This window comes from Halyomorpha halys, unplaced genomic scaffold (assembly GCF_000696795.3).
Source record: "Halyomorpha halys isolate HHAL.00 unplaced genomic scaffold, Hhal_1.1 Scaffold272.1, whole genome shotgun sequence".
In the NCBI taxonomy this organism is placed as follows: Eukaryota; Metazoa; Arthropoda; class Insecta; order Hemiptera; family Pentatomidae; genus Halyomorpha; species Halyomorpha halys.
Window position 1 is genome coordinate 617,963 of NW_027108767.1, and position 12,024 is coordinate 629,986.

General features: G+C 28.0%; 1 protein-coding gene across 1 annotated transcript in view; it reads left to right on the top strand.

Moving 5' to 3' along the window:
• LOC106680638 (zwei Ig domain protein zig-8) overlaps positions 1 to 8,972 on the top strand; it is a gene marked incomplete at its 5' end in the record, with an annotated part of 485,449 nt that extends 476,477 nt beyond the window's left edge. The window contains 3 exon segments of the mRNA XM_067047092.1: positions 889 to 1,025; positions 2,682 to 2,778; positions 7,325 to 8,972. Coding sequence (XP_066903193.1) covers positions 889 to 1,025; positions 2,682 to 2,778; positions 7,325 to 7,367 — 277 coding nt within the window. The 3' untranslated portion in view covers positions 7,368 to 8,972.
• Positions 8,973 to 12,024: the final 3,052 nt, after the last annotated feature.

Below are 12,024 nucleotides of genomic sequence, written 5' to 3' on the forward strand. Positions count from 1 at the left end.
AAAATAATGTAGCAAACCAAGGAAATAGATAATATGAAATAAAAGTTAACTAAGGTATGGCTAAAAATATTTGAAAATTATATAAAAATGAACAAGATAAATTTAAGAAAATAATAATAATATGTATAGTGAAAATAGAAATAATAACAAAGAAATAAGTAAATAAAAAAAATATATTTTTTGAATAAACATCTTTTTCAATTCAGTGTTTCTCTCTCTCCTGTAATATCTAGTAATTTTTTAATGGTTAGAAATATTTCAAGGGAGAAAATATCATATTTAGTAAAGAGGGAAGCCATTGATTCATGGGGACACATTGATGCCCTTTCACGAGCCTTTTCCCTATGTTTCCACAGAGGTGTAGATACTACCTCTCTAGTGTAGATAACTGTCAAGTAAATAAAAAATACTCACAGTTTAGAAGATTTGAATGATGCCAACCACCCCAGGATGAGGTAATAAGGATCTGTGGGGTTAGAAAGTAATCAAATTTTTTTTGTTTTCATTATATATCTAATACTTTTTGTAATTCTTGCTTATTTATAATTTTCACTATACATCTTTTTTTATTTTATTTAATTTACTTTGTTCATTTTTATAAAAATGTTCAAATATTTTAAAACAGTTTTATCCTCACTTTAGTTTACTTTTATTTTCTGTTATCTATTCGCTTACTTTAATACATTACTTTAGTTGTTAGTATTTTTTTTAGCCCCGATGAAGCCCTGCAAAGTGGGGCGAAATGTTGTCTCAGAATAAATAGTTTATTTACAATTTGAGTTCTTTTGAATGTCCCCGGACCATCCTCCTTTTATATATTACAGACAGTCAATCAACAATCTACCGATAATTAAATTATATATCGTAATATTTAATTTTCTTTTTCAGTGTCAAAACTGATGTCTTTGACGATGGGGCGATGAGCAGGCTCTTCATAGCTAATGCAAATCAGTACGATTCTGGTAACTACACTTGTTCACTAGGAGAATTGGCACATGCTTCGGTTATAGTTGTCGTATTGAACGGTAAGTTGAAGGGTAAGCCAATGCATACATATGTATATAATTATTACTTCTTATAATTAGTTATAGCTGTAAAATATAATATATCTGAAGGTAACTTGTGAAACTTCAATACAATGAATACCCATGGGAATAATTATTTTGTCTCTTATATTGAGGTTTATGTTAAGGAGGAGTTAGAAAGAACAAAAAAATGAAGAAATAGAATTATTTACAATGCGGAAACTGTTACCGGTAAATATAGTTCATATGACAGCATTGTTGCTAATAAGATGGGTCTCTAAGGTTGTAGGGCTTAGTAATTAACAAATCCCTTATAATTTAATAAACACTCAACTTATGAATAAATCTGTGAGGGATAGACCAAACTGTAGGTGAGAGGATTACATTAAGACTGATCTTAGATTTGGAATTGGACTTGCAACACTGGACAAATGCATGTAAACAGCAATTGGTAGTATATGTGGGATTACTAGCCTTATTATTTAATGATAATAAATTATAAATTAAATATATTAAAATAAATTATCATAGTTACTGATATAAAATATTTTTCAATACGATGTCACAATTACTTCCTTTTTATATTTATCTATTGATCTTATGCATAGGAGTGCCTATTTGTAAACAAACTGTTATTTATTACTTCAAGATAAGGAAATATTTAATTTTAAAAAAATATTTACCATAAAATATGGCCGTCCACAGTTGAACCAGTCTGCAAAATTACTCAAAACTTTAATAGATTAAAATTAATCTAGCTTGTTTATTATTTTGTTGTACATATAATTTTAAATTTTAATAAAGTCCTGAAGAACTCTAAAACATTAGTTTAGAGAAATATATCTTTTTCATTTAAACTATTGTTTAAAAATTATATGTATTATACAAAAGAGTGTAGTTTTCAGATCAATTAATAAATATATTGATTAAATAAAATAAATTGTATCCAATTTTAGTCTCAAAACAATCTATATTTCTTTATAAGTCCCACATTTCAGCAAATTCGGCCATCCACAAGGACAATCTATCACAAACAGCTTTTATTATACAAATGGTTTTTAACAATTTTAAACAAATAACAATATTATTAATAAATTATCCCTAATACAATATGTTTACAGTGAAAATTAACTGTGTTAAAAGTTTTAATTTTTAATTTAATACGAAGAATTGACAAAATAGGTAATTATACATAACCTAATAATTGCTTATAATTAAAATTATATGATTCTCTAATGTTTATAATGCCTCATTGGATAGTTGTGAACTGAAATTAATGACCTAGACAGAATTTTCTGCATAAAGTTGTTTTTTTTTAAATTGATGTGGTTTTAAAATTGTATTAAGGTATGATAATGAATAATATTGTTATTTGTTTAAAATTGTTAAAAATCATATTCATAACAAAAGCTATTTGTGATTGTCCTTGAGGATGGCTGAATTGGCAAAACGTCGGACTTAAAAGAAATGTTAATTGTTTTGAGACTAATTTGGATAAAATTTATTTTATTTGAACAATAATGATCAATCTAAAGAAAGTGTAAGGATTATATTTAAATATATTTATTTAATTAATTATAACAATTCTGCTGGGGTAAATACTTTATTTTTCAATTATTCTTAAAATAAATAATACTGAAGTTTTTTTTTTTTAAGGTGAGGCACCAGCTGCAATGCATATTGGCAGAGGCAGTAATATTTCTCCAAGTAATGTATTGTGGGTAATGGCATTCATTTCTACATTTTACACAAGGTATTAATCATTATGATTTATATTAATGTTATATTCCTTCTTGTTAAATGTTAATTCCATAATTTTATAATTTGTAATTTTTTTTTTTCCTACAATCAAGTCACGTTTATATACAAGGGAAGCTTCCTGCAGCCTCTGTTGTCAAATACTATGTTATTCTGATATCACGACTTAAAAAATCAATATTTTTGTTAAAGAATTATTGTAGAGGACTTTGGTTTTTACCTAAATGCTTTGTAATATTTGCAGATTGATAAAAATAGAAGAAAAAAATTTAAATAAATCCCATGAGGAAGAGTATACAGCTTTGAGTTGGAAAGTAAGAAAGGATAAGAAGACAATACTGATGAAAATATTTAAGTAATATCTGCCTTTTTGTATCTGGGATCATCCGTTTTGAAACTTGTTGCAAATGAAGAAGAAGTAAAAAAGAAAGATCTTAGCTGATGACAGAGTATACAATGTATTAAGAAGCTTGGTAAGGCATAATCTGATATAACGTACTAATAAGACTCGCATGTATGAAGCCTTAATTATGCCAGTCGTAACCCATTGGAATTAGGCCTGGACTATGAATAAAGCTACTGCTGAAAGCGTTGATATGTTTGAAAGAAAAATGTTGCGAACATTGTTTGGAGCCATTTGTGAAGGAGATAAAGGACAGTTTATTAAAAAAAATTAGAGAAGTTAATGATTTATTTTGAGATCTGAGTTCATATGAGCGAATATGTTGATGGTATAACCATGCTAACTGGGTAAGTGAGGACAGGTAGATGAAGAAGATTTATCGAGGGAGTATCTTGGCTACAAGAAGACGCGCCAAGAGCGTGATGGAAGGACAAAGTGTTGGTGGATGTGTGGCAAGTAGGCATATTTATAGTGGACTATAGTGGGACCACCAAGCACGTCGTACTTGCCTGTACCACCTATGAACCATTGAGAGCCAAGATGATGATGGAAACAGAACTCTATGTTCTGACTGAGAGTGATCTTCCTGAGCTGATGAAGAAAGAAAACTACCCGCACTACAAGACCTTCGTGTATGGGTAGAAGGAGGCTGTGGGCTCTACTCACTTCTTCCTGGGTAGGAGAGAATAAGCAACACCAGCAAGGCCTCAGTAGAAGAGCAAGCTGTGTGCACAGCTATGTAATGTTTGTCATATGCAGCAATGAGTTGTACCCACTGCTGTGAACACCCATATTGTCTAATAGGCAGGGTAGGGTGATAAATAAATAAATAAAAGTGGACAATAGTGGCCTAAAGCAGACTATGTTGAAGCAGATCCAACCAATTTGGTCTGCAGTGTCAGAAGATAAAAACCTATATGGATAATGTTTTCATTTCACCAAAAAATCAAAAAGTTCAATTTCTGGCCTTAATTTTAAGGTATTGCTTTATACAATAAGAAAGGCTCTATCGGGGGCTAAATCGTGGGTCCACTCTGATTCTTATTTTTTGCTATGTAGGATATGTTTATACATTTAGTAGTTTTTTATTCATGATAATATTATAGAATTATATACATCATCAAAACTTAAAAATTTATAATGAATGTCTAAACACATAAAACAGTAAAAAATTATTTACTGTGTGTTTTATTTCCCAATCATTATCTTGTTGATGATATGATACATTTACACAATTTTGCATTTAATTGTGTAACTTATGTTTTGTTTTGGACCTTATTACCCTTTATTCGAATTATAAAATGTAAAAGTAATTTAATAATGGAATATGCAAATAGGAAGAATTATATCTAATATAAGAAAATAGTATTACCTCATATAACATTAATGAAATATATAATAAAATAAAATAAATTTAATCAATTTTTATAAAAACGTTAGAGAAACGCTCAGACTAGAAAACTTGTAAAAAGAAATTATCTTATATTATATCTAATTTTGTCCTTTTTTTTCTATTCTTAAATAAAACTACATTCAAATGGAATAGAAATCACTTAGTTATCTCCAATGTCAAAAGTTATAACTTTTTTTACATATTACAATACTTGATTTATTTTTATTTTTAATTATTACTTTTAAATTAATAGTACTTAAGACAAAAAAAAAAAAGACAGAAGCTATATAGATAATGATGATGAGAAGATAGCTGGGCGTGGATAACATAAGTGAGGAGAAGATGTTCAGAGGTATGGTCAGAAATAATACAAATAAGTTGAAAATTCTTATTTAATAGTACCAACGTTTTAACGCTAGAGTTTCTAACCTTTGTAAGGGCTAAGAACAAAGAGCAAAATAACAACCAATGAATAAAAAAATATACAGAAGATTAAAGTAAATAATTATACAGAAAGAAAATTAATAAAAATAAAGTAATGAAAGTAGTGGAAAACAAAACGTATATATAGGTAATTAAATATGTAAGTAAAATAACATAATTAAGGAAATAAAAATACAAGGTTATAAAATTTTAATTGTTTCTTTGTATTATATAAGTTTGTATTTTTATTTCCTTGATTATTTTATTTTCTTAAATATTTAATTACCTATATATATGTTTTATTTTCCACTACTTTCATTACATTATTTTTATTAATTTTCATTCTGTATAATTATTTACTTTAATTTTCTGGCCGTAGCATTGGCACTATAAATACGTTTTTTTAACTTATTTGTGTTATTTTCTGACTGCAATCCCAACCATCTTCTCCTCATATTTAGATAATTATTTTATTTCACAATAAAATTCCATGGATCAATCTATATCAAATAATGATAGGCCTTGTAAAATGAAAAATTAATGACATAGCTTATAAAGCACAATTCCAAAAAGGTTAGTTCCACATTGTATATACGAACTTAATAAATGGATGTGGGTAAACTAACATTAAATATAAATGTAATACATTACGATACCTGACAGATTGCCACATTCTAACCTTCAGTATTGCTTCCCTCCAATAGCATCTATTAGTGCAGTCATCCTCTATCAGAGTGGTGCCCAAAGTGGGTGCCATGGCACCTTGGTGTACCACAAGCGAATTCCACTTTCTAAAAATTTTACGGATAATAAATGAACCAAATTTGAAATAAAAATAGCAAATATACAGAGCATTCTAGCTTACTTGACATTTTTTTTTTTCCTTTTTTGGCAAGGGTTAAATGTTTATAGGCCAGCGAAAGAGGCTGTTAAATCAATTTTATATTAAATAATTTCAATTAAATCATTTTTGGTTTGATTAAATGTTTCTTCAACCGATGATGACCCACCTGATCCCATCAAGTACTGTTGATAGCCTTGTTCATATTCTCATACTTATTTATTAAATTATAAGACACCTTTAATTGCACATATTAATTTGTATCAAACTCTTTTTCTATTTCTTCTCAATAGCCTAGTTTTTGTATGGACGTAACATTATCATTTTGTTTTATTTTCAAACGATACTGCTATATTTTTTTTACCAGTCCTGAGAGAATTGCCTTCTCTCTAGGGAAAAAATCTTGACTTCTTTTGTTCATGCTGAAAAACGATTTCAATGTAATTGTATTAATGAGAAGACATAATCAATGAAATTGAGAAACTTTTCCAAGTTTTCTATTTATTTTATATAAACTTACAAGAGTTAATTGTATTTACATAAAATTCTGCCTTTTGATTTATTATTATTGGCAGTTTTTTAATAATAATGATTTGTTTCTGTGAATAAAGTTTGAAACTAATTGAAATAGGATTTCATCATTTGTTCTGATAAATTATAGTTCACTGATTAAAAATTGCTATAGTTTTATTGTAATATAGGATGATAAATGTTACTTACCTTAGCTATGCATAAGTAATGGAAAGAAAAAAAAACATAAAACTTCGAGAAAAACATAACAATTATGAAGTTAAACCAAACCAATGTTTGATTTGAATTTTTTAGAACACTAGCGCGATCTACCGACAGTTATCTAAATTCCTGGTAACCTTGGTAACCTAGCTAACAACATGGCTGACCAAAAACAGTTCCCTAACTTACTCGACTTTTATTGTAAAAATCTTAGATTTACTGATGATTGGTGCAATGTGCCATTAATAACTGCCAAAAAAAAAAAAGTTAAAAAATTAATATAACCAAAGTGATAATACATTATTTTTTATTCTTATCATTATTTATTCAAGTTATATTAATTATATTATATACTACTGCTTTATATTAATACTATTTTATGTCTTCCTTCCTTTTATTTATATATAATTTTCTTTTCACTTATTTTTTACATAATATTTATCCTACCTTAATTTATATTTTTGTATTTTGTTGTAATGTTCTTAGTTGTTTTTTGTATCTTTTTAGCCTTAATAAAGCCCTACAAAGTGGGGCGAAACGTCGGACAATAAGTAGTTGAGAACTATTTTGTTATTTTTTGACCGCAACCATGACCATCTTCATATTTTATATTATACGGTCAACTATTTATATATAGAATGTAAATATTATTTACTATGCTATTTTGTATTTATTATATCAAAATGCATTTTAAAAAATTGCTTAATATAAATAAAGACTATACTAAATAAATCTATTACACTTTTCAGGTGGCTTTGTTTGAGCCTTTCCCTCCCTGCAACATCAAGATAAATGTGAAAAATTGTTTTGAAACTTGGGACAATATATTCTCAGCTTGTGATAATGTGTTCTTTGAAATATATATTTGTGAAAATTGGTTGTTCAAAGTGAATATGTATTTTTTTTTTCATAATATATAATTAATGTCATTTTTTTCTTTTTGGATGAAATCATTGAAAGAAAAAAAAAACTTTTAAGGACGAATGAATTACAAATAAACTAATATATAAATATTGATGGAGATTCACTTTATATATATATATATGTTTGTATATATAAACACACACATATATATGCTTGTATGTATGTGTATGTATATGACTATATTGATGTATATGATTGATAAAGCGTAGATGAACACTTGACGATTCAGTGTCAAATTATTTGGTAATTTACAAAATAAAATTTTAAGCACATTTGTACCCTTTGCCCTTATATTACCTTTCATAGGCCTAATGACTTCATGAACCTTTTAAAATACTTTAAGAGGGTGAAATAAAAGTTAGTGTTTTAAGTGACTATAATTGAAAGCTCTTGATCAATTAGGAATTTATTAATCCAGATTTTTAAGTGACTAAAATTTATTTCACTGAAAAAGAAAATTAATACATTGCCTGTTTTCTGTTTTTTAATGTAATTTTCTGAAATTCCTTCTTTACATTCATTCTGGGTTCTGATAAATTGGGTAACTTTGTTCCTTAATAACATTCTAATGATGTTAAAAGTTTTGTTTTGTGGCTCTGTGTGGCACAAAAGAGATAATGAAAAGCCAAAATGACTGAAAAGGAAAGATGTATACATTCCAATTAGTGGTTTCAAAGTTCAATTGAAAAATAATCAAAGGTTTTCTTGTATTTTTCTTTCTCCTCTTGTTATTCTCCATTAAATACATATCTCAAATTTTTATTGCTAAATTGCTTCTTCTGAAAGTATGAAGGTAAATGTAATCGTACAGTTGTTTAAGGTCTGTGATTAAGAAGCAAATATTATTTTTAATCACAGGTTGAAAGTAACTACTAATTTTTATTTAAAAAAGGTTTCAATTACAATTTTATTTTTATTTTTGTAATATTCTTCTTCTTCTTTCTTATCCTCCTTAAGTGCCTTGCAACGTGGAGGAGCCTTTGACCACTTGGTCCACACATCTCGGTCCATGGCAAGCATCTTCATCTGAGCTAACGTTTCTCCTCTTTCCAGAACTAGTCATTGGATATGTTCTATATAGCTTCTTCTAGGTTTGCCTCGTGGTCTCCTACCAGTCGGCCTCACCTCCATTTTCTTGGCACTCTGTCTTCCCCATTCTACAGAGGTGTCCATACCATCAGAGCTGTTGGTGTTCAATCACTGATTTTACTGAGGGGATCTGAATTTCTTCCTATCTCTCCTAGTTTTGCTCAATATTATTCACAAAATCGCATTTAAACAGCCGTAATCCTGTTCATGTGCTTGTCTTGGGTCACCCAACTTTCGTTGCCATATAATAGTGTCGGAAAATATATTCCTTTAAAGATATGGAGCTTGATATCCTTACATACCTCTCTCTCTCTTTCCCACCATAGTATTGCATATTTGGTTATAAATACTATTTGCTTTATTTTTCCTATTGGACACTTCGTGGTCTATTTTGCCAGATTTATTGAAAATTGTTATTTTTTTTAATATAAAAATAAAAATTTCATTTTTATATTTCAATTTTTATCAGTCAAACCTTAAAATATAAATTTTCTTTCACACCTTTTTGTTGATAAAATAAGTTTTTACAGTAAAAATTAACTACTTTCTAACAATTTTAATTTTAACAAAAAAATATTGGTTTGTGATTCTGTTCCTTCTATAGTAAAGAATCCCACGTGATTTCAGTTAGTTAGTTATCCTGCCTCTCACATTGTTGACTTAAAATTGAAGTTCAAACTAATTGTCCAGTACTCAGTACCATATTTATTAAATTTTTTTTTTGAAGGAGATAGGGCGGTAGTCAAGAAGAAAAATTAGTTTTTAACTATTTATTGATGGCCAACATTTTGACCTACAATGTACGTCATCATCAGGGCTATTGTGATAAGTGAAGATACATCTTCACAAGGGAACAAAGGAACTTACAAAATGATTATTTTGTGATATTATTTTGTTTTAAATTTTTTTTATCTCAAAAATCTCATTTTTTATGTTGACATGGGTTAAATAAAGACAATGATGACTATATAAATAAACTGCTAAGAAAATCTCTTTTTACAAGTTCAAACATACTTCCTTTCCTACTCCTATTCCAACCACTATAAAAGAGAAGATTAAGCATTCAATAGACCTAGTGGCTGTTTAGGACCTGATATTTTAAAAGATGTTGGTACAAAAAACCTTTTAAATATTTATCCGAGTTTTTGTGGAACATTTGTATCTCATAGAGCCTGTACTTTGATTTTTTGAAATTTAAAAAAATTGTTGTACTGAAATTGTTTAATAGTAAAAAAACATTCAAGTTCTCAACACTTAAGGCCTAGATGATATATTTTAGCTAAGGCCTGCAATAGAGTTATAATTAATGTTGTGTTTGTATTTAAGAGCTCTCATTTATAAGTTTTTGCTATATTTTACATTCTGTACAAATGTTTGAAAAATAAAATGTGTGATTAATATTAAAGAAACTTTCTTTAAAAATTTATTGGGAAAATATATTTTCAACTAAAGAAGTAGTATTTATTTGTAAGCATTAAAAAAAAAAAAAAAATGTAAATACTTTGTATTACACATTATGTACATTTTTATTTCCTCTTTAGCAGGCGATTAAAGCACTATCAAATGCAAATGGATAAACATTATTAAATATTAATTATAAATTATGCAATTTTGAAGTTGATTAATTATAGATTAAGAATAGTTTCTTAAATTGAGAAAAAAAATTATAAAAAAATGTTTGTATAAATAAAGAATTCTCTTGTAAAATAAAGAAATAAATTTCTAATTGATGATTATTTCACTTTCCCTAACTTTTCATCTAAGGTTAGATAATTATTATTAATAAAAGTTATGTAATTAGATGTACATGTAACTACTGTCATGCCAGAGCTCATCTACATGGTGGCACTTTATAATCACAACAGCAACTATCACAACCATTGCAAAGGTGAAAACTAATAGTTGCTCTCATTACAGCATTTACTGTGCTGGCAGTTCTGTCCCACTTGATTTAACATGATAGGTGACAATACATACAGCAAAGTTACTATCATCTTAAGGCCTGTTTACATGGTGACACTTTACAGCCCTGGCAGCTTATATGTTACTGCCAAGCCTCTTACAACAAATTTGAATTAGTTAGACTAAGCAGGTTACTAAAATAAACTATCTTTTATATATTCAGGTGCAAATATAACTTCATAAAATGGAAGAAAATAATAACTTAAAAATACAAACTCTAGTATACTTTTGTTAAAATAATTTTTATGAATATGAGGAGAAGATGGTTGTGGGTGCAGTCAGCAAAGATTCACAAATAAGGAAAACTTATTTATTTGTGCCGATGTTTCAACCTGAATTGCAGGCCTGAAAAACAAAAGGAGATAATCTTAATTCAGAGAAACATAAAAATAAAGAAATAATAATAGCAAAATTGGAAATATATAAAACAATAAATTAAATAGATAGTAGTTGATACTAATAAAAGATAAAATATTATTTGTAGAGGTAAGAATCATAGTAAATTAATGATAAAAAAAATATTAAAAAACAGAAATGCTAAGTTATTATTATTATTTTTTTTCATTTTATAAAGTTATATTAGCACCTGACTATAGAAGTTTATTTTAGCAACCTGCTTAGTCCAAATAATTCATGTTTGTTGTTAGAGGATTGGCAGTAACAAAAAAACTGTCATAGCTGTAAAGTTTCACCCTGTAAACAGGCCTTAATGTGATAATATAGTAACTTTGCAATATTTATTGTCAACTATCATGCTAAACCAAGTAAGATAGAAATGTCATGACAGCAACTATTATAGTTTCCACCATTGTAATGGATGTGATAGTTGCTGCTGTGTCACCGTTTAAATAGGCTTTAGCAAAACAGTTGCTTCTCTGCTGTTACATGTACAATCAACTATCACATAATAAGAAACTAAGCTGTGCATTATATTTGAATTTCTGACAATTAAAAACATTACTGCATATTTAAAATTATCAAACAGACAAAACTGCACATCATATTCTGAAGATCAAAGGTTGAGAGAGTTTTTGGGCACCATATACAAATAACGATCTAAGTTTAAGACTGTATCAGGTTCTGTTCTCTTGCTACAGGGGCAACTTGACAACAAATTATAGCAATCCTTTATATTATATCTAGTATAATAGTGCTGCAATGACACTGGATGTTGTTATTAACTCAGCTATCATACAGATTATCCATTGCACAGTGGTTCCCAACCTTTTTTACTGGCTGCAAAACCCTTTTGGTAGAAGTTGAAAAATGGTGAAACCCCTAAATTCACATTAGGTAATTATAAAGAGAGGAGAAAAAAGTTAATTTTGTACTAAGGTTCTGAATACAAATTATTTTTATCAAAATATTTGGACTATAGGAAATTAAATTTCTTAGAGAGAAACACTTTATTAAAAAAAAGCAATAACTGTAACTATACACCATAAACTGTATTGGATTGCTACACACACAACAT